The following is a 23,651-nucleotide window of genomic DNA, read 5'->3' as shown; positions in this document are numbered from 1 at the left end:
TGTGAGCAGGGAGATGGAGAAGTATTCTTGCACTTTACTTTTCCATCTTCCTAAAAAGACAGCACTCTTCCAGAACTAAAACAGTAACCCAAAAAGGCAAAAATGGAGATAGTGCAAGTGTTACAGCCACCCCTCGAGCCACAACATGCTTAGGGTGCTATGCCCTTAATGACCTTCACTAAACCTGCTCCTTATATGCTTCTAAAGCCAGAAGTGTTCAGGGAGTTTCCTCCTCTGGAGAAATCCCAAGGACAAGGCATGTTATACGTGCTCCCTTCTCCCAACAGCTCTGTCATGCATCATTTCCCATTTCCCCTGCAGAGTTTTGTCCTATACTGTTAATATTACAGCATCACTCCAAATTCCTGGAGAGACAACTGGGTCATAAAGTAATGCTGTGTATTTCACTAAATAAGCAGTAACAGATCGGAAAAAGATGAGGCACTTTCATTCCCCTATGTTCCTTGTCTGTCCTGTGAAGTGCTGCCTTCTAAAAAACAGAGAGGCACTCGTGAATTTCTGACTTTTGTTTTGAAGTCTCATAAGTTCTGATTCACATTCACTGAGCAGACTGTCTCTTCTGTCCTGGTGGCACACAGGCAGCTGCCATGTGGTTATATTTAACAGCCGCAGCAAGAGCAACCAGGAACACACACATCAGCTTCCAGCCAAGAGAGAAATAGCTGGCACAATTACAGCTGTGAAAGATACTACCACAACTGAGTGTCCTGGAGCTGCTGGAGTTCAAGTTCAGCCATGCTCCTTATTCTGGCAGGCTAAGAGGAAGCACAAAAGTAACTTGAGCAGTGACAATTTCTGGGCACCAAATAAAATTTTTCCTGTGTTCTGCACAGATAAAAGAATTATTCAACATACTTAGTACACTATAGCTTTAAGTTTCAAGCTGAACACAAGGGGAATACTTCAGCCCAATATGAGAAAAACTTAGAAAAGTTAAGCTACTTTACCAGACAACCCTTGTTTTAACTTCTATTTTTACATCTTTGTTTCTAATATTCACTGCTGCCTCAATAACATTACTTGCTATTTTTAGCATTTCAAAAAAGCATCACTGTGATCCTCAAATCCCTAAAGCATCTGAAAACTAGTAGAGATCCATAAAACTTTAGCTGGATCCATGTTATAAGAACTTTCTAAACATTTGTTCTCAGTTTTAGTGCAGAAAGTACAGCACTAAACACACACTACAGCTGAGTGGATGAAACAAACCTTGAAGTTACTAATAACTCAAACATTAAAGAATTCACAATAATCCATCTCAGTGCTGTACCCAGTACCTTCCTACAAAGAAAAAGAAAAAAAAAAAAAAAAAAAAAAAAAAAAGCAACTGTGTCAGGAAGCTTAGAGTGCTGCACAATACTGCCAAAGCAGTCTTTTTTTAAAAAGTAATGCCCACAAGGTTAGTCTCTCAGGCTTTCCAGCCTGAGAAGCAGAGGCAACAAAGTCTACTTCAAAGAGTACACACACACACCCCCCTCTAAAGCTAATGCCATAGTCAGAGAGCAATTAAAATTGTTACCATCACCATTTGCTTGCTACCACTCACAAGAGCACCGTGAGTGCCTTGTCAAAAAATATGCTCCCTCAACCACCTAACCATCAATTTAGCCATCCCAGCTCAAACAACTTTCATCAGATTTATGCTCCCAGTGCCAAGCTGAGCTGGCCTGGAGTTGTTATTTTTTGATAGGAGCACTCCTGCATTCACATCTTCTGGCAAAGGCAAGTAGGACAGTCACAGCAGAACACAAAACCATTACGTGACTCTCTCCACAAAGAGGACAAGTTTGTCTCCATGGCCTAGTTGCTCACACACCAATTGAATGTCTTTTCATTGGTTCTTCACTAAACAAAGAACAGAAGGAAGTCAGATGTCAGTGTACGTACGTAAGATCCACTCCCTTGACACAGAACAAATGACACTCCCAGTAGCCCAAGACACAACAGCTGTACCCATCCACCCTGGATACCACCACACATCCATGAGCCACCTGAGAAAGAGTAAACGTTTTCCAAACCCTTGCAAGAAGATCCATTTCTTCAGTACATTGTTAAACCCTAATACCAGAATTGACAAAAGTACCATTTCACTTTTGAAAGAGATAAGCCAGTATTTATATTGATAATAAAGGTTTGATTGCTTTTGATTAATTCAGCCTTTTTTGCTGCATTACTGGTTTCCATGGAAATGCAAGCAGATTAAAAACCTGCAACCAGAAGTGAGTCAGTTTTGCCTGTTTATGTCTCCTCAGTTCCCTTGGAAACAGACATTTTAAAAAAAGGAGTAAAAAGGATAAGGGTCCTGAAATACCTTTGGAAAATCTCTTCCCAAAGCTTTATCTCTTTGGCTGCCTTGCCAGAATTAGAGTTGAAAATAACACAGAGCAACAGATGACAGTGACTTGATTTTTTTAAGGACATCAACAGAACATACCTGGAGATGTTTCAAAAACCACATTCAAACTGACAAGCTCAAATTGTATTAACATTGGTTTTGGCAAAAGTACTTCATGCAGAGTATATATTTCTTTAAATTAGTTCAGTGCTAATGTAGAAAGAAATACAACAGAGAACAAGAAAATAGCATCACATTGTCCTTGTCCCAAGTATACTTCAATACTTTGAGAGAGAGAGGGAAAAAGTAAAAGCTGACTTGGGGGAATGAGTCCAATATTTCCATTGCCAGGATGCTTTGTAATGGAATCATTCCTTCCTTACAACACATTCATTTTGAAGTTGCAAAATCAGCTATACACATATCAGGTTAAGTAACTCCACCTCCCACCATACTTTTCAAAGACAACAGTGCACCCTCCTACGAGCTGTATCTTCACACTGGTACAGACTACACCTTCCTTCCTCCTCAGAGCCAAATGCATCAGGGAAGGAATAGCACGGGAAGTTACTAGGAAAGAGGCTGCCATGTGTGTCTCAGACCTTCAAAGCCTGCTCCTATCACTACCATTACTATGCAAGAATTCCCCAACAACCAAGTGGCCAAAAAGACAAAGAACAGCAGTACAATTATTTGCTCCTCTAAGTTCCTTCTAGACTGTTCAGGACAGCTAAACCTGACTACAAACTATTTATTTCCTTGTTTGTCTCCCACATCCCATTATCAGTTCTATGTGTTCAGCACACCTCTGTGCAACTCAACACTTCATCAGAGAGCTGTGGAATCCATTGTTATCGCCTGTCTGGGAAGAATGTGCAGGGACAGTGCACATCTCTTACCACTACTGTCAGAGACTGAAGCTGCATTACAAACATCAGGAAAGAGAAAAAGGAAATCTATCCTAAACCCTGCTCATGTACTACCAACCACCACCAGAACTCAAGGGCCCTCCTGCATTCAGCATTACACCCCTTATTTTTGTATTTTGCTGCTGCTCTGAGAACGAACATTCTGACACCAACATGAAACAAGGCATGGGGAAGAGTCGCCAGTCATGATACTCACTAGAAGGATGAGAGAAGGGTAGCAATCACTGGAGGTCTGTCTTGAACAGAAGGAGGAGTTGAATGTAATTCAATGTTAATTAGTTCACATTAGCCAAATTCAATCTATTCTTGTCACAGTAAAGATAAGCCTCTTAAAAAAATTATTTCCTATCCTCCTTTGTATTTTGGCAAGGTGCAGAGTCACACAAGAAAGTGAATAATCTTGCAGTACTCACTGAGGCATCACTCAAGGAAGACAGATTTAACATTAAGTGGAGAATATTTAATGTTAAGGGAACATTAAGAGAAACATTGATGTGTATCTTTCAGTCTATTTCAAAGTTTAGCCTCCTGTCTTGTAGAGGTCAGATGTACATATAAACAAAATAATTTAGCTATTCATTTACTTTAGCAGCTAAATACACAAACATCCAAGTGTCAGGAAGACTAGTTTACACAGTAAACCACTTTACAGTTACCATTCAAATTCATCCATGACAATGATAAGCACAGGCATCTTCTAAAACATTAACTAAACAAACCACACAGGCAGCAAATAAGCAGATCAAGTGTTTTCCACCATGCTCTCCAACAAATTTGTTAATTTCCATTATTAAACATAGGTGTCAAGTTTACTAAAGCCAGTCTCTGAAGAGATTGCAAGGGTGTCAGGTGCTGGGATCAGCTTAGTTTCATACCTCCTCTAGCACAAAGAACAGAACAAAGACAAATGTCACTGCTGAAGCTAGGAGTCACTATTAAACATTTAATAATTATTAAACAGATTAAAGGCAGTGGTGACAAGAAAAATGAAAATAATTTAATAAGAGGATAATTCACACAAAATCAATAATCTTTGATTACTAAGGACCCCAAAATTAACACATCTGACTGAGTTTTACCTTTTGGGGCATCAGCATTATCATATCAATCTTGAGGAAATTTACAAGGTCACACACTGCAATGTAATTCAGGAAATAAAACCACAACAGTTACGCACCACCTATCTGGGGCACTTAAGTAAGCAAGGTTCCCCTTCAGCAAATACAAAGAATAATTGCCCCATTATACATTGTATCATATTACACATTCTTAAGAGGCCTAATCATAGTTAAATAAGTAATTAAATCTGTCATTTGTTAACTTCCAAATGCTGATTGATAGAACATTTTCTATTTAATATTAACTCTTCATATGAAGTTTCCCAAAATGGGGTTTTAAATTTTTACCTTATATTTGCATAAGTTCCTCCTGTGTTAAATTACATTATAAATAAAATGGGGTTTGATGCATAAAAAAGTCTGAAGACCAACTGAAAACAAGGCACCATCTTTACTGTTTCAAAAGTAACATCTGCCCCTTTACATTAGACTGCTGTTTATGCTAATATTTCAAGGAACTTCATCCAATATTTAAGACACAATCCACAGAAGTGTCTAGAAGGAATAACAGTACAGCTTAAATCAATTGTGGCAACTGATAAAGAACAGTAAGCTAAATCCTCAATCTAGCATCATCTCTTTGTACACGTTGAACAAGCTTAATGCAAGCACTGCAACTTCCAAGAACATATGAATGACACATTTTACACAACTGATCAGAAAAAGGGAGACACACCAAACCAAAGGTCTGTTATGTTACCTCACAGTGCTCCTGTCAGAACATCCTGGGTACCCAAAAGCAGCCAATGCACTCTACAGAAATCACTAACTAGGCTGCAACTTAGAGTCATCTTTCCAGGTAAAGGTGTTCCATTTATAGAAATCCACAGCATCTGCACACAGATTTGCAACACTGCACTGCAACCCAAAGTTACCACAAAACTTCCCAGGAACTGATATGGTGTACAATAACAAATAGCACACAAAGCTAAAGGCACAAAATCCAAAGAGGATTGCACAAAGTTAGAAACCCTCCCCAGCACCTTGGTGCATAACACATAAACACATAGCTGCTTCTTCATTTGTAACAAAGATGACACACAAGTTGTGGCATGAAAGGTGTTTTTTTTTGCAGGCCTTGGGAAGTCCAACATGATTTCCTGGTGGCATGAAGGAAGTAAAGGATGGTAGGTGGTATCATTTCATAACAGATCATCATGCAATAGCAGATATGGAAAAAACTGTTCTTTTAACCACAACTGTACTCATTTTCATGCAGAAAGGATTTTCTACACCTTGTCAACAAAACTGCTACTTTGCAGAAACACAGTCAAGATTTTTAACTCCCTCTCTGAATCACAAACCTGAAGAAAAAAATCCCTGCTCATAAAAACACCATGCATCTCCTTTTACAAATTTAGTCTTACAATACTTGTTCTAGTCCAAGGCACCTCAGTAGTTCCCCTGTCAAAATCAGTGCATCAGCACAAGTGTCATATCCAAGTCATCATGCAAAACTTCTTAAGAGCACATAACAACAGATTTGGAGCAAACAGAGGTAGAAAAAATGTGAAGTTTAAGAAGCATTGCAGCAGAAACCTCTATCAGCATGCACAAAAAACACAGTACAGCAAAGAAGACATTTGACCAGTGGCTTCTTGTCAGTTCTGGATCAGTGTTTCTCAGCTGCTGATCCAGGGAGCAACAGTCAGCTCTGAGACATCTGAAACAGCCTGTGGAACAGCTGCAAGGAAGGCTGGCTTGTGTTTTGGGCAGGAGGGAAAGGAGGGAATTGTTTCCTTGTTTTTATATTTTCAATAAATAGTTCTTGCATGCAGGCAAAAATCAACACAAACAAAAATAAGAGCAGCAACTGAGCAATCAAACTTCAGCCTAATTTCATTGCAACTGTAACCTTTTATGGCCTTACTGCACAGTACAATCCTCAGATTGTATTCAATGAGGTCAGATGTCTCTTTGGGCTTAAAAAGGTTGAAAGACATCCTTTAGAGGACAGATAGTTGGCAGATAATAACATGGAAGATAAATGGAAGATGAGGATTACTGAAGGACAAAGTAAGATGATGACATAACCAGCGTATATGATTACAGAAATAAACCAAAATTCACCAGAGAGAAAAAACCAAACTTGTCTTAGATATCTTTAAATGCACAGAGGATTCAGGAAATAAAAGCCTCAACATACAACCTCTTTATTTTGACAATTAGGAATCATAAACTATCAGAATATTCCAAGAACCAAGATCTCTAATACTAGATTTATAAAGCATGAACCTGCTTTTGTACCCAGTAATAAAAGTAAAGCCATAAAGAGCATTAGGTAGTCACAAATTCGACCCCTTAAGCATACTAAAAGCTCTAGCATTTGAGGGGGCTTAGTCACATCCCTGTAATACTACTAAATCAGCACCACCTCACCACTATTGCAACTATTTAACAGACGTTTCAGGGAGCCCAGAAACAGTTGCACCGTTCCCCTACTTACTTGAATCCTCCCATCTGAGAAGGTGCAACTTCCAAGCAGAATAGTACAGAAATCCCAGTACCAGAAAGAGGCAGAGGGCTAGCAGCAGGTTACGCATAAACACCAAGAGTCCCATCTTCACATTAAATCAGCTCTTCTACATGACCTGAGAAAGAAAAACAGGTTGAGGCTGGAGCCACCTTCTCCAAAGGGCATCCTCTCCAAAACATGCAATTCTATACCCACCATAACGCACAGATCCCAAACCGCGCTCCTCCACAAGACAAACACACGCGTTCCCCAAAGCACATCAGCGAAACAAGAACCACCCCAGACAGCCGCCGGTTCCGGCCGTCACAGGGGCAGCGCCGCTCCGGAGAGGCGGGGGTCGCCGCCGCGCTGTGACAGCAGCAGCCCCGCTCCTGCCCACTTCACACAGCCGAGCCCAGCGCGGCCCTGGCCGCCGAGGCCTGGCGAGCACCGCGTCCTCCCGACACGCCACGGAGCAAACCCACAATGCCGGGGTGTCCTGCGGACGGGAGGAGCGGCCGGCGCACCGCTGATCCCGGCTGGAGCCCTGCGGGACGCGCACGCCGCGCTGCCCTAGAGGCGGTACCGGCAGCGGGGGAGAGGGGCTCGCTGGGCCCGGGCAGGACGGCAGCTGTCCGCCAGCTGACAGCTGCCAGCGGCCGGCTGGAGCCTAGGTTTGAACGGGCAGCGGCGTCGCCACCGCCGGGCTGCCCCCGCCTCGCCGCGCTCCGCTACGGGCTACGCCGCGCCGCGCCCCGCCGGACCCCGCTGTGAGCGGCCCTGCCCGCCCACCCCCCCGCCCCTCCTCACCCGGCCGCCGCCGGCCCCGGGCGCTCGGCCGCCGGCTGCGCCCCCCGGGCGCGGGGCTGCGGGCGCCGCCATGCCGGGCGCGCCCAGCGGGACCCGCCGCCGCCGGGGGGCGCCGCGGCCGCCAATGGCGCGCCTGGGCGGGGCGGGGCCCGCCCGCATAGCGGCCGCCGCCGGCCAATGGGACGGCGCGGGGGGTCGCGCCTCGGCCAATCGCGGGAGGCGTCCGCAGCCAGTGGCGCGCGGGCAGAGGGTCCCCGCCGGAGGAGCGCTGCGGCAGGGCGGCGGTGCGCGTGCGCAGAGCGCCCCCCAGAACCGGCGCGTGGCGGTGGCGCCGCGGTCAGCGGCCCGGCCCCGCTCCCCCTCACGGCCGCTGCCGGGCATCGCTCCTCCGCCAACTCCCGGCGCCGCTCCCCAGTCACGCCGTCGCACCTCCAGAGCACTGCGGTGCCTCCAGGCATGGCCCTGGGTGGCCCCTGCCAGCACTGTACCCGCTGTGAGGCTCCGCATTGTCCCCACAGCGCTGCACCTTCCGCCAGCTGAGGCACCTCAGCTCCTGCCCGGCCGCTGCGCCCCTGCAGCGCCACGGCATCGGCCGCCCTCCAGGCACTGCACTGAGTGCGCTGCGTCTCCCTTCAGGTGCTGCACTGCCCCACCGCCGAGCACAGCTCCGATGGCCTCTCATCCCTGCCCCGCTCTGCACAGCCAAGCTGCAGCCACGGCACGGCAACGCAGCCCTGGGTTTGCTTCCATCACTGCCCCACGCAGCACCTGTCCCTGCTGCACCGTCCAGCCACTGCCTTCACACTATCGCGTCTGGCTTCTGCAAACCCTTCCAGCAGTGCACACCCAACAAGGTCCTGGCCAGCCCCTGCACGGCTCTGCGCCACCTCCCCGGTGTGGCACAGCCTCCAGCACTGGACCAGACCAGGCCGGGCCGCATGGACCGCCCCAGCTGCCCTTCCACCACCAGCCTGCAATGCAACCTTCCCACAGTATTGCCCTCGTTCTTGCCTGCCCCACAGCCTTCTAATGCTCATTAGGCAGAAGGCAAGTGACAAACTCTAATATAATGGCTCTCAGGAAGAGAATGACAAAGGGAAATTATTACTCGTGAAGGGGAAAGTCATCTGAAAGGAAACAGAGGGGAATAAACCCGCATCTTTAGTAACCAGCCCAGTGACCCTTCATTTGTCACTGATAACAGAAGGAAAACAAAAGGTCATTGTAAGGGAATCTTAATAAGATCATGTCCAGCATTGTGGCTGCTCCACTGAGGTGAGCCCAAGTGCTGATGTTGAATGGCAGACACTGCCTTCAACAGCACAGAGCTGGCTGAGCACTGTTGACAAAGGCAGTTGACAAAAGGCCAAGTTCCTGCTGGTCACAAGGAGAGCTGGTGAGGGCTCATACAGCCCCCTTTTCACAGCCAGAAACCCCACTTTGTGCTCTGCACAAATGAAGTCAGTGCAAGTTGGTTGCTAGTGTGGCACCCACGCAGCCAGGCTTCCAGAGCTACCACGCTCCTCTGCAGAGACACAAGGGAGACACATGTCACACTGATACATCATTAGGTTTTTTGAATACCAACAACAACTTCTAGATACAGCACAGGAGACCAACAGACTCATGCAAGCAACTTGGTATCACTGGCACCAATATCCCCTTGAGGAGGTATGTGGAGAGGGGACACAACCACATTCATGCAGCCCTGTCTATCTGTAGATCTGCCCCCAAGCTACTGCCCCACCAACCCCCAGTTCGAAGGGCTGACCTGCTCAGGATGCTCGTTGCTCTGAGGCAGCTCCCTTCCCTCCAGCTTCACAGCGAGCTGGCAGCCAGGGCTAGTGCAGGCAGCCTTCTCCTATGAGCCCAGCTCCGCTGCCAGGCTCATTTCTTCCAGCAACTCCACCGACTCCTGTGCCACATCATGTCTGGTTGGAGCCCAGTTTTACTTCACAAACGCTTGTTTTATGCCTGCTCCTCTCTTCCCCTCTTCATCCCTCCATCTGTGTAAACTGGGTCTCATCTCCCTGCCTCAACCGCCCTTGTCCCTCTGACACAGAGCTGCTGCACTGCCTGCTGCCACTGCGCCACATCTGCTCCAGCTGTCCCCAAGCTTCACCTAAACCGCCCCCGGAACCGCATTTGAACCCCGCAGTGTGTGGGCACAGCAGGTGATCTGATTTCAGTGATGAGATAAGTGGGGACCTACAGCACAAAGCCAAATAGCGACAAGTCTGGGGCTTGCTCATGAGCCCATGTTTGTCACTCAGGAAACTCTAACCCCGTTATCAGGTGTCAGTGTGCTGCAAAGAGCCCAGGATGAAGTCATACTTCTTGCCAGCCTGGAAAAAACTCAGAAGGCGAGTGCTGTGCATCTTGGAAAATCAGGTACCAGCGCCTGGCAGCTGTTTGATGGCCATGAGATGAATTAAAGCAATGATTAGTGGCGTGATTTGGTTCAAGTAGAAGGACTTTAGTCTGAACATGTTCCTACTTAGCTTACACATTTCATTTGCAGGCAGATGTCAAGCTGGATGTTGCTAGGAGATAGACAGCAGGGGAATAATTAAGTCTGATTAAATCCTATCATATTGCTGTGCTGCTTTCCAGAATGCTCTGGAGCTTTTTAAAGCCAAACTGACCAAATGATCAGGCAAGTGGTCTAGCCCATCCTGCTCAACAAAACGTACTTGCAGCAAACCAGCTGAGCCTATAGCTACCCATGTGTCTGCAGAGAATTTCCTACAGCAGCACTGGCCATGATTTGGAGAATAAAGGCTCTGGCAGAGGGCACAGCTGGTGGCTGCATTAGCAGGTAGCATAAAACAGGGCTGGTCACTGCTTGGAGCAGGCAGTGAGGAGTCCTAACCTTGTGTCCATGCATCAGTGCTGCAGAGACACTGATGTTGGACTAAGCATGACTTGAACACACCAGCATAACCATAAGCAAAGCTTCCTTCAGCCCTTCTTTTGAAAGGAGCCCACCTGAGGCATGCCAGAATTGCTCTGCAAATTCCCCTCATGTGCATGAGGAGATGCCAAGCAGCATCTTTTCCCACCAGTAAATTAAGTTAGGCTGTAACTATCTGCATCAGATGCTAAATACACACATCAGCCTCCAGGCTTCCTTCACAGAGACTTCTAATCTCATTTTGTTTCTTTACCCTATAAAAATTACTATTCTAATACTCACACTGTAATCCTTCTCCCCAAATGAAATGTCATCAAATCAGACCCAATTCTCATTAATGCAATATTTTATGATTAATTACATACCGCTATATACCACAGCAAAGATCTCTTTCAGTAAGGGCTAGACAGAGATTACCTCTGCTGATGCACAAGCTCAAGGAATGCAATCTGGGCTGTAAGACACCTGTAGTTTGTCTTTTCACTCAGACCAAACTTGTTTCATCTCACACACTCATGATGTATTATTCTTAAATGCAGACTCTGAATGTGATCAGACTGTGGAGAACGCTTTACATATCTGGTGTTCTGGCTGCTCTAAGAACAGAAATGTTAAACAACATCAGCACCAGGCCCACACAAAACAAGTTAAAACAATCTGAACTTGACTCAAAAATTCTGCCACCTCCAGATGTTTTCAACAGCAAAGAATCACACTTAACCACTTTGGGAGCAAGCAAACACCTGGAGCCTACCTGATTGCCTCCCCAAGTGCTCTGCCTGACTGGACTAGTTTTTCAAGGATCTTCCTCAGATGAAGTGATCCAATGGGCCTGACTGGCAGGCGGTTGTGCTAGTGCAAGCCCCTGGCCAGCACCCTGCTCAGCAGTTCATCTCCTTGCAGCAATTCCAATACAATATGTTTGGTTTACTCATAGTTTCCAAGAGAGGAGGTAGGCTTGAATTGAAGACTCCCACTTTTCTGGGTCTGTTCAGGAGTCCCTCACCCTCACATTCAGAAGAGCATCCCACCTCCCTGTGTCTGGCTTCAGCTTGCAGACATACCATTTTATTCTGCCTTCTGCTTGATTAAAGATCCTTTCAGAGCCTGGCATATTCTCTTTGTGACACTACACATATGCTGCAAGCAAACCCCCTCTCATCCGTCTTTCTGAAAAGCTAAATATACTGAGTCGCTTAATTCTCTTTCTGCCAGGCTTTTCCTCCCACCCTCAAGCCATTTTTTGCCTTTCTGCTCTATAGAGCCTCTCTGATTTTCCTGAATCCTTTTCAAGATATAGAATCCCACAATGAACCTCCCTAATGCTTCAACACAGGGATTTAATCTGCTTTTCCTATTTTCTGTCTTAAAGGGCTGCATTAGTCCTTTCTACCTTAGCATCAAGATAAACATTCAGGCAGGATCCTCTTGAATCTTTTCCAGACCCCCTGCTGGCAGGTTAGAACCACCCGTATCTCAGCTGCACATCCAGGAACTGATGAATGGAGTTTGCTGGTTGGAGACACCTCCACTCCCACACACCTCTCTCACTTGCTCCCTTGTCCTAGAATCATGGATGTCATGGTTGCCACATTTGGGGGGGCTTAGGGAGCTGAGCTTGGCAGGCCTTAGGAAGACTTGCTGAGCTGTCCAGGACCAAATGCACTGCTCCCATTAGGTTACTGCACCATGAAAGAGAGGAGAGCACAGAACCAAGCAGTGCCTGCTGGCATGCAGGCTGGTTTGACTGTCTGGAAGATATTTTGCAATGTCTGTTAATATTTTACCCATTCTGTCCAGAGTGACAATGGTCACTGTAGAATCTGTGCACTGACTAGTTACCAGGCTGCACACCATGAACACAGCCTCTTAAAAATAATAGGCTAGGTGAAGATTCCATCTTTAATTCTACTCCTTAAGAAACCAGCTAAAATAACCTCCCCCCCCCACAGCAGCCTCCCCAGTGAAACCTACCTGAGATCTGGGAGTGAAATAGGGAGTCTTGCTCAGCCCAGGTGCCATCACTGGATATCACAGTGCATTTCTTCATGCCAGTGCTGCAGGAACTTTGAATGAACCCAGCTCCAGCTGTGGCCATGCTGCCTCTCTGAAGCCAGGAGTGCTGTCCTTGAGTTTCTGAGATGATTGCTGAATAAATGTGAATTTCAGAGATACTTAGAACTGTGATGGCCATGAACCTCAATGGGTTAATCTTGAGCTCTCCAGACAGGCATCACCCCATTCCCATTCATACCATAAAAACGCCTGGAAGTCAGGTGAGGCAGGCAGGCACCATCCAGCCACTGCCTCCTCTCAAACGGGAATGGCAGGAGTGACTCCATCTCACGTGCTGTCACAGAGAGGAGGGAATTTGGCAAAGCAGTGGCACAAGAAGAGGCTGCAGCTCCCCAAACCAGCCACGCTCATGCTACCGGCCCAAGTAATTTGCAAACAATTTGATGATTTAATCACAGACTCTCCTCAAAAAATGTGTTAATTTTTAATGAATGGTCAGCTGGTAGGAGGCCAGCATAATCTAAAGGGTCAAAGCAATGGGCAGAGAAATGGCAGAGAGCTCCAGACTACCACTGGGTAGGTGAAAGCACAGCTAAGGGCATCCCGAGGCTGTTACACAGGGAAACTCCTTCCTGGGCAAAAGGAAAGTTCTGGGTGCTGAGAGTAGGAGCATTTATAGAGAATACTTTGCCTTCTCCACTGCTTTCAGTAATGCTGCAGGATTTTAATTAAAAGTATGTATTATAAAGAATTAATAAGACTTAAGTAGATTAACAACTACACATATTAACAGCTACATTCTGAGATCTGTCAGTGAGCCAAGACTTAATGGGGAGACATCAACAACAGGAAGCCTACCTGGACCCCCAATGACCCTGGTCCAGTGCCATTTAATAGGTCTTAATATCAATAATCTGGATGACAAGATGAAGGCTTACATTTGGGGCTGATTAAACACTGAATGCTGCTTGCTGCTACAGCATGAGCTGAATGGCCTGGGAAAATTATAACAGCCCCAGCACAGTGATGGGCTGCAAAGGAAGGTTCTTGGGAATGGAGAAGACAGGCTGTACCGCAGGGTGGAGAATCTCCCTGAAAATGTGGGTGGGAGGCAAAATTAAGGGAAAAAGCTGCAAAAGATCTGTCCCTACACATGACTGTTGTCATGAGCCTGCAGCACAGTACCTTGGCTCTGAGAGCCATGAGTCAGAGAGGCATGGAGGGGATTTCCAAGCAGAACTACAGCTCTTGCAAAGCCAACTTGATGTCCAATCCAGCTATCCAAACTTCAGGCACAGAAATCCCAAGGAGCAGCAACACCACCACAAAAAAGGAGCTAAGGGTTGGAAATGTGACAAATAAGGCTGCATAGGATGTGAGGAGTACAAGCTACTTCACTGCCCTAGGAGAGGGTATCCTCACTGCCAGAGGGAACAGAGTACTGGTATGGGCAGAAGCAAGTGCAGAAGCCAAAGGTGAGAAGTTGAAGATGGGGAAAATCTCAAGCCTGGAATTAAATACAGCATGGTCACTGAAGGTGGCAGAGGCAGCCATCCTTACCATGAAGCAGCTTGCAAAATAAGTTTAGATCTCAACTAGATCTCAACAAGTTAAAGGTCTCAAATTTTTTGACATCTGTGGCTCAGGCATGAAGAAGAGATGCTGCATGGACATGTTTGCTGTTTTGCCCTGACCTGTAAGCACCCCTCCTGATCTCCTGTCCAAACAGCTCCAGCAGCAAAAAGGAGGCCAGGAATATTCCTGCAAGCCAGAGAAGGCAGTAGAGAAGGTGTGGAGGGCTCTGCCTGAGGACAGTTTTGCTCACCTGTTCTTCCAGCTCATGCACATGTCTTTCTAAAAACAGGTACAACAGCCTGAACTGGCTCTGTGGCATTACACTACCTGCAGTAGTGCTCATTGCCAGCCCTTGACCCAGGGAATGCATGATTTCCAGCCTGGAGCTTTAGTACTTAATGTCTTGCACTAGAGCAATCCCTTGTGCACCTTAAGCTGGCCTGCTATGGTGATGGGGCCACTAGCCATGGGCTCCTCTTTTCATCCTGTTCAGCCTGAACCTCCTCTCCATTGCTCCATGGTGAACTGGAGCCTCTGAACCCAAGTAATGCACCAGCAACCTTCATACAACACAGCAACCATTACTCATACTTGTTTCTCCCATACATGCCTAAGTGAAGTGATGCCAAAACCCACAGCATAAGCACAGCAGCACAAGTGCCCGAGTCAGTGTCCACTTCAGGTTTACAAACCTTCCCCATTTGTGTCACTCTGGTCTCTTCCCCACGTGCCCAAAGGAAATGGTCAGCAATGCTGCCTTTGGTAAACAACTCCCAGGGCATGTCTTGTCTGCAGAGCCACAGGCTGCACCCCTGTGGGTGACTGCCCCTCTCAAAACCCTGTGATGCACCAAGGGACATCAACACCTCCCAGGGTGCAGGGCCATGAGCCCAGAGAGATGCTCTTGAAGCATCCCACCTCCTACACATTGAGACCAGGGCAAGCATGAAGCTCAGGAAAGAGATCAAAGAGATGGGAAGTAGCAAGGGCAAGGAGAGGCAGGAGGAAGAGAAAGCACCAGGCACCTCAAATGCTCAAATGCACTGGGAAGGTGGTAGGAGGAAGTGCTGGTGCTACTGGTGGAGGTGCTTCCTTGTTGTTCGTGAGAACAGCTGCCTGGCCTAGGGCACTGGGTTGGCAGGGTAGCTAACAGCCAAGGCAGCCCTGCCATGTCCCAGTGCCTTTCTTCTCCACTCCTGAGTGCTGAGGCTTATCTGCTCCCTCTTGGGAAAAGGAAGAAAGGAGAGGAGCCACCCAGCATGGCATGGGTCATAGGAGCTGTGTGAGAGTGTGCAGGGGCTGTGGGCTCAGTTTGCACTGCCCTGACCCCTGTGCTGCAGGATGTGGCCAAGAGTTTTGTGCTCTGCAGGACACGAACATGCTCGGTTTTGGAGATTCAGCTTTTGTGACAACCTGTGCATTCTTGCAGCTGCTTTGCATAACAGGGAGTTAGAGCAGCCAGGGGGAAAGGCCTCTGGGTGCACTGTTTGCTGGCAGGATGTGGGCTAATAGCAGCCATGAAGAGGCAGCTGCCAGCCACAGGCAGGGGACACAGACAGAAGGATGCTGCCGAAACACCTCAACCCCCCCCCCCCCCCCCCCGCGAGTACATCACTCGATGACACACAAATCAATGTTGGTATGAGTGAGAACAGGACTAAGGGGACATTGGATCCTTGTGTAGTAAGTGGGATCCTAAACAGTGAATGTACAGAGCTGCCAGCCAGTGGAGGACTCTGCCTCTGTCCCAGCAGTCACGGGGGACCAGCCAGGCCAGCAGGTCCTTGTTTTCAGCTGCAGCCCACCCCACCCAGTCACAAGAAGGTGGGGACAAAGCTCCACCTCTGCAACAAAGCTTCTCCACCCTGCTCCATGGGAACCAACTTCCTATGCCACAGCTAAGGGAATGTGAACTTTCTGCAGCCACAGCTATGCTGGGGGATGCTGTCAGATCCACAGGGTCAGGAAGAAGCAGCTGCTCAAGGGCTGGAGTTTTCCAGGTCTCAGTAGCCAGATGAGGGAAGTTTGCACCTGCAGCTGAACTGGTCCTTCCAATGAAGGGGTGGGGTAAGACAAACACAGTGAGGTGTTGGTACCAGTGACACCCTTCCCGACAGACTGGTTCCTGCTGGATGGGGTAGATTAGCACCACTGCTTTCTGCAGTCACCCAGACAAATCCTGTGTTCAGAGTCCAGCACCTACAAGCCACCTGGGTTGGCATTTGAGCCCTGGTGTGAAACTGGGTAGAGCAGCCCAGCCCAGCTTCCCTCTAACCTAGCCACAGACCTTGTGTAGGACAGTTCTCCCTCTGCCAGCACCCACAACACAGTCATAGCTTGGCAATGTCACCTCCCAGCAGTACTGTGTCATTGAGTGTGTCCAGGGCATTGGGGACCTGTTTCATGCAAGGCCTCCCCCCAGCAGTGCTGAGGGACCAGCTTCAGACAAGCCTGGCCACAGGAGACAGCCTTGTGCCCCAGATCTCCTGTCCTCCATCAATTCACCCCAGTCACCTCCAAATCACTGCTCCTTCTGCTCCACCAGTTGCAGCCCCACACGGGGCTCTGATGAAAAGGGGAAGCTTTGATATCTTCTTCCATAGAACTTTCCAACAAGCCTCAGGCCCTACAGAAAAGCCAAATTCCTCAGCTGAAATGGCTCCCCAGTTCTGTGACAGCAAGTGACCATGTGCAAGCGTGCCACTGCCATGCTTCAGTCCCACAGCTTGAGATGCGCCCTTCCTTTTCCTTCACAAGCCAGGAAATACCCTTAACATCAAGAGCCAGTGAGACCTGGGGAATTCATTAAGCTGCTCTCTCAAAAGCAGTGAAGCTGAACAAGTTCAGAGGGAGAAGCATGGTGGTATCCTGCACCAGTAGCTGTTCCCAGCAAGCCCAGAGCCACAGCACCCGGTCAGTGCTGCCTTCCCTGGGGGAACAGCCCACGCTTCTCCCATTGCACCAGGTGGCTGCAGCTGGGAGAGGCATCACATGGTCTGGATGTGGAGTGAGCCTGTCATCTCTCCCTCATCAGCACAGCCAGGCCTAAAAATATCCCAGGCTGGGTTGATAGTGGTTGTGCTACAGGCTCCATTATGCAGATGGAAATGGCTGGTCCATGCCAGAATGCCTGGGGAAGCACCAGCTCCTCTGCCCTGCACTGGCACAGGATCAGCTGCAGAAATCTCAACAGGAGAGAGGTGCTAGGGACAGACCATGGCACAGAGCATCCCAGCCAGGCACGGCATCACTGCTAGGGATATTCTGGTCAGGGCAGACAGCTCCACAGGCTTTGTCCCTTCTGGGTGCATGGGACTGAGCAGGGTGGGGAAAAGGGGAATGGAGTTTCACAGCCCACTACCATGAACTCCTAACAGTAATGAAATGGGGAGCTGCCCAGGCAGCACATGATGAGTCAGAAGTGCACCCAGGCAGCTGAACTGACAGCACTGTGTGTGCAAGCATAAGGGCACACAGAGCTGAAGGGCAAGTTAGCAGAGCAGCCAGAGCATGAGTGGGATGAACCCTCAGCCAGCCCACAGGAAAAGCCAGAGAAGCACAAGAGCAAAGGGCCAAATTTACAGCTTGGTAAGGAAGAGGGCTGGCTGGCTTTGTACCCTGCAACATGCTGCCAAAGGGCAAAGCTGCCAGCTCCTCCCTTTCCATCCCTGCACATCCTAAATCCACAGGGCGTGACAGTGAGCACAGCTGCTGACGCTGAGCCTCAGGCAAACGCTCACCCAATAAACCTGACTGAGTGGGAAAAGCAGCAGAGACTGCTGGAGAAGTCAGGAAGGATGTAGCAGCTCTTGTAGGAATGGCTTACAGGATAAGATCATGAATCCAGTGGCAGAGATTCTGGCTCTGATATAGACTCTTGGCTGGGAGGCAGTCTGATTTCATCCCAGCCTCAGAGGTGTCCCCAGGATTGTCACAATCATCCTTGACCACAAACCTAAAGTGCTGTTTACTCACCCTCACCGCATGGTGTGCTTTCCTCAGATCCCGGGCCAGCAGGGCAAGCCCCCTGCACAGCCAAACCTCTGCTGGAACAGTGACCCAGCATCAAGGCCACACTGGCTGGATGGCACTTCCCAGAGGCACACGCTCCAAGCACGGACCTGTCACACCTCTCCCTGCACGAGACTGTTGGCAGCTCCCACAGGCTGCAGGGAGCTGTCGCCAGGGATCAGAGCCCTGAGCAATCTCACCTGCTTGTAGGGCTGGAGGAGAGGTTGTGCTGGGAGAGCAGTGAGTCCAAAACACCATATGGCCCAGCCATAGCCAGGCATCTGTTCACTGGGAAGTGGAAAGTCTGCCTCAGCAGGTACCAGGCACCTCTCCAAAAAGGCTGCACAAGGGCTCTTCTGTCCAGTGGCTTCTGGAGGAAGGATTCTCTAGGCAGGCTCCAGCCTGCCTGGAGAGGGGGCAGGGATCTGCAGTGAGAGGTGATGACTGTCCAGCCCCTAGGATCACCCCCACAGCCCCAGCCCTGCACTCTCTCTGGGAATGATCTGTGCAGCCTCCACACAGCCAGTGCAGAACTGGAGGCTGCTTCTTTGCAGAGTCTGCACAGATGGCAAAAGGACTGATCCAGGTCCCCCAGTCTGCCCCCACAAGATGACAGAGTGGAGGACACATGCAGGCAGGAGGGATCCTGGGCAGCCATCTCAGCCAGCATGGTCCAGGGTAGTAGTGAACAAACCAGGCTCCTGGGAAAGACCTCCCCAGCACACTGTGCCAGTGCAATGCCCCACACAGGCAACAGTCCAGCCCAGAACAGGCAGGGCAGTGGGGCAGGAGAGATCTCACTACACTGGGCTGGAACCCCTTGAAAGGGCTCCCCTGGAGAAGGTGAGGAGTGAGGAGCAAGAAGCCCTGCCTCGTGTACTGGCCCATCAGGTGCTGACGTGCCTGGCTCCCAGCCCACCAGCTTGGAGTCACGCAGCTCCCATGAACGCTGTCTTTCTTCTCCCTGCTGCAAAACCCTTGGCAGCCCCTCAGCTGCTTCAACTGGGGAGGGAGAAGAGCCAAGATCTCTTTCTCTGTCCTTTCCCCTTGCCAGGCTCTGCATATGCTGAGGGCCCAAGTTGGGGGTCTCCCTGCTGGTGACAGCACTGCAGACCTCTGGTCCCACAGGAGTCACCCTCCAACCAGCGAGGAAAAGCAGGGTTGGCTCCAGCCCCACTGTGTGGATGGCTGAGGGTCCAAACAAGATTCCCTGTGCTACCTCTGCATATGAAAGAGAGAATGGCAGAATATGAGCATTTACACTTCTGCCAGTCCCTGCGGAGACCAGCGGTTAAACAGTGTTTGGAAACATCTATCCAGCTGGAACTGGGAAGGCCAGAGAGGATTCAGGACAGACCCATCTCTGGCTGCCAACACAACTGCTCTCTTTATCCTGCCCTGGCTCTGCTGGGCCTGGACAAGCAAAGCTGTGTTCCTGCTGCAGAGCCAAGTAGCCTGGGCAGCCATCCACCACAGGCAACCACAGTTCCAAACCACATGGGCTGCTCAGCCCTTTGGTGTAGCTGCTCCCTATCACCAGTTTCCTTGCTCTCCTGTATCACATCACTCCTGGAAAACTCCAGTTTTCCATGGAACTGTCTGCAAGTTTACTGCTCCTCTGTACTTGTACCTGCAGCCCATCAGCACCCACCACCCACACTAAAGGCATCCATGCACACTATCCTGCACCCAAGACACTAATTTCTTTTTAATCACTTGGGGCTATCAGGAAGGAAGTTTGAGTTAACCCCTGCTGTGAGGATAGGTAAGAACATTACCCCAAAAGTTGCAGAGATACTGTATTCAAGAGAAGCAGTAGCACTTGAGGAAATGAGAGTCCAAGCATATGAACTAATATCAGCTCATTCACAATCCGATCCCCATGTCTGAAGTGTCTCTGGAGGTCCATGGGTACAACACACTGCCATGCCTCCCTACATTCAGCAAGAATGTGGGATTAAGTCACTATACGTGAAGTAGTTTGCTTTGGTCTATAGCATGCTTGTTGGGCTGTAAAGACAGGTTTGCTCCTAACTCCATATGGAGGACTTCAGCCTGGATATGAAAACCAACCACCCACCTTGCCTACAGCCTGTGAGGAGGCAGCTCTTCCTTCAGCCAGCAGTGTGGATAATGGCGAGAGCATCCCAGTTCCTGCGGTGTTGGGCAGCATGAGGGGCCCACACTGCCAGGCAGTAACTCATGGGAGGTAGAAGAGCCCAGGCAGCAGACCTGTTTCATTTCTGTCCTGCATGATGTACTGAAGGTGTTCACAGCCACTAGAACCATTCATAACAGTGAGAACATTTCCTAAATGCAAAATTCCAGGCCAAAGACACCTCTTCTCAGGCTCTTCTATCTCACTCGGTTTTGTTTCAAAATTAATATGCATACTATACCATTTAAATCTTTTTCCAGTACCCTCCCACATACTTCCCTCATTTGCTAGGTGCTGTCAGAACTGTTTTGATGCTGGTGTTGTCACATTACTCATGCTGCAGCAAGGAGGCTGTGGCAGTGCTTCTGCATGGATCTGCCACAGCTTCATGAAAAGATGGCAATCAGGTGAATGCTTCCCATTTCTCTGGAGATCATTCTGGTGAGGTCAAAGGAAACTGCAGATACACACCCCTGGCTATGCTCATTACTGGAACCAAGCAACAAACGCCACCTGGAGTGTTGTGCTCTTCATTCATCCAAGGGAGAAATCTAAAGCTGTTCAACAGCTCTAACAGCAATGTGGAGAAATGAAGACTGATTATGGGAAAAGAGGAAAAAGGCTTATTTTGACTTTTAGCAATACAACAATATTGTTCACGTTCAGCTGAAAATACTACACACTTTACGCTAATCTAAAAGCCCACACTGAAAGGTTTTGTGTAGTATCTACAAATTTGTCAGGGAAAAGAAGCCATTATCATTTTCCCCAAACTACAAAAGCTGGCTATAGGAATACCTGGCACATTAGGTTTCAAAGATATGAGCTCAAATAACACCACAATAAGTGAATTCCTCAAGGTTGCTGACACACCAAGTGTATCACCAAAATCCCTGAGCTGAAGTAGAAGAATCTCCTGTACCTGACTGCCAATTCAGCAGGTCTTAACCAGCACTGTGAAATTCAAAAGTCAACACCAAAGTAAAGAACAGAGCTGTCTGAGACTGCGCCCAGGTAAGATTTTTCTGATGACTCCTCTTCTGGCACTCTCAGCTAGAAAGGGAACCTAAGGAACTCAGTTCTTGCTGCACATGTCTCAGCTCTGTGTTTCAATGAGGAGAGATGATTCTGTGGTTCCATCCCTGTTCTAGTTAAACAGTCAAGCTGGACTGGGTCCTTAAATAACAGAACTCCACTTAGGTCTCTGAAAGATACCTGAGAACTCACTATATAAGCATTAAGGAGATGAATATTAGAAAAGAATAATGCTAATAGAAAAATAAGAAGCATGATGAGAATTTCCAAGTCCCACTGCTTTAGTTGTTAAATTAGTTTACAGATTGTCTTTTTTGAAATTAGATTTATTTCTTGAGGAAACTGAAAACAACATACAGGCTACCGGTCTTGATTTCACCCCATGTTTCATTAAAAAACAAGCACAACTGCAGACATGTCAGACAACAGGAGCCCAGTTAAAGAATGGAAGAATAGAGACGCATTTGAAGGCTTAGGGTAAGTGACTATGCTCCTCAAATAGTGCAGAATCAATTCAACCCAGCTAAAAACACCATAAAGAGAGAGAAGAAGCAAGGAGAATGGGTCCTACTACTGACAGTACTGCGTCTGGTCATCTGAGAAGCCTGCTGATAGAAAAGAGGTCTCCTACAAGTCCAGCCACAGGCAGAAACATTACTGCAATCAGGTGCTTTACAAAGAATATAGTCACCTTTAAAATCTTATGAAAAGTTATCACTGACTTGTGAAGCTATTTGTTTATACAAAAACTGCTCCTCGTGGGTCCAACCTGAACCAGTCACAGATGGAAGCCTCGTGAAAAGTGAAGAGGTCTACTGACTGCAGCACCACATGCAATGGACCCAACAAAGGGCCAACAGAGTGCACACTGAGCATGATTTTGTACTGAACATACTCAAGAAACACCTGACTAGCTGATAATCTGGTAGCCCCTCACCCTCACTGGAATGATGCTGTAAAAAGGATAAACACATTTCCAAAAAAGCCAAAACCACTGAAGAAAATTATCAGACATGATAAGAGTTTTGATAATGGAAAGCCTATGTACTTTTGCTCTGTACAGAGCTTTTACTGCTATCTGTTATACTTCAAGCCATAAACCAAATTGCTTTTGCAAAGTCAGATAATAAAGACCCCTCAAACATCAGGGTCACTGGTCTTAAGTTTGGACAGAAGCCAAAACACAGTTTAGTCCCTGCAGCAGTTAACAGTGTGCTCACATTTGAATGATGCAGCACAGGAACTGACAGGAAAATTGGGAAGGCCCTTTGTCTCAGAGTGCAGGAAGGCAGCAGTTTCCAACACAGTGCAGTCAACTGTGCAACTGTCAACAAGAGCAAATCTGGCACCTGCAGAAAACATGCCAGAAACAGATAACAAAACTCCTCTTCCAGAACAAATACTATGCATAGGAGCTCCTGAAAGTCACTGAATACTGTCAGAGGTGAGTGGAAAAACCTGCTGCAGGTGAACAATAGAATATACTGAGTTGGAAAGGACACACAAGAATCAATAAAATCCAATTCTCAGCCCTGCACAGAGCAGCTCCAAGAACTAACCCCAAGAACACCACATCAATACAAATCCAGCTGTTTCCTACTAGGTCATCGTTTTAGGATGAAGCTGTTGAGCCAGGTGTTTGCAGCACAGTTATAGCATCTGGCACCTAAAAGGTCCATTTAAGTCCTACCATCAGTTTGGGGACAAAGCCTGAATGCAGGCACCTTTTCTCCGGAGGAAGAGTGGCAGATTGAGACAAGGAGTGCATTTCTCAGTAACACACAGGTAGTGTTCATCCTATGAGAAATTAATACCAAATTAACTCTGACAGAACAGAGGCAAGTTTGTTAAAGCCCTGCCAGCTCTCCACATTTGCTCATAGCACATCACTTCAGAGGCTTACATACCAACTCAGATGTCAAAGTGCAGTTTCATTCCTAGTGCTTGGAACAGATTAACAGTTTCATTCCTAGTGCCTGGAGCAGCTACCAGACTCAGGTCTTAACAGATCCTCGTTTTATCAAGCCAACTATCCCATTCATCAGAAAGCCATTTAATACCCTGAGACCAGGAGTTTTGGACATGGTAAAAGGAAAAAAAAACAAAACCAAAACAAACCAAAAACCATAAAAAAAACCATTATCTCCTTTCAGAATCTGTTTAAGTCTTCCAATACTGATGAACAAGGTATTCCACCACAAAAATAGGACAGATTACCTCTATGCAAAACAGTGTGCAAATCTTTGCTATTTATCCTTCTGACCCTATAAAAAT

At 47.8% G+C, this 23,651-nt stretch overlaps 1 protein-coding gene across 18 annotated transcripts in view; it reads right to left on the bottom strand.

Moving 5' to 3' along the window:
• The window catches only part of ST3GAL3 (ST3 beta-galactoside alpha-2,3-sialyltransferase 3), a 183,185-nt gene extending 167,430 nt beyond the window's left edge, over nucleotides 1-15,755 (bottom strand). For 7 of the 18 annotated variants that reach the window (XM_068199121.1, XM_068199126.1, XM_068199130.1 and 4 more), the window contains exons 1-2: nucleotides 7,669-7,806; nucleotides 6,850-6,994 (exon numbers count right to left, since the gene is read on the bottom strand). In XM_068199121.1, coding sequence (XP_068055222.1) covers nucleotides 6,850-6,964 — 115 coding nt within the window. In that variant the 5' untranslated portion in view covers nucleotides 6,965-6,994; nucleotides 7,669-7,806. Of the gene's footprint in view, nucleotides 1-6,849; nucleotides 6,995-7,668; nucleotides 7,807-9,439; nucleotides 9,578-11,303; nucleotides 12,519-12,556 lie in introns of those variants that run through there. The other 11 variants (XM_068199119.1, XM_068199120.1, XM_068199117.1 and 8 more) reach the window with 10 other exon arrangements.
• Nucleotides 15,756-23,651: the final 7,896 nt, after the last annotated feature.

This window comes from Anomalospiza imberbis, chromosome 9 (assembly GCF_031753505.1).
Source record: "Anomalospiza imberbis isolate Cuckoo-Finch-1a 21T00152 chromosome 9, ASM3175350v1, whole genome shotgun sequence".
Lineage (NCBI taxonomy): Eukaryota > Metazoa > Chordata > Aves > Passeriformes > Viduidae > Anomalospiza > Anomalospiza imberbis.
Note: the sequence above shows the minus strand (reverse complement) of the source record. Positions and strands in the feature narration are given on the sequence as shown.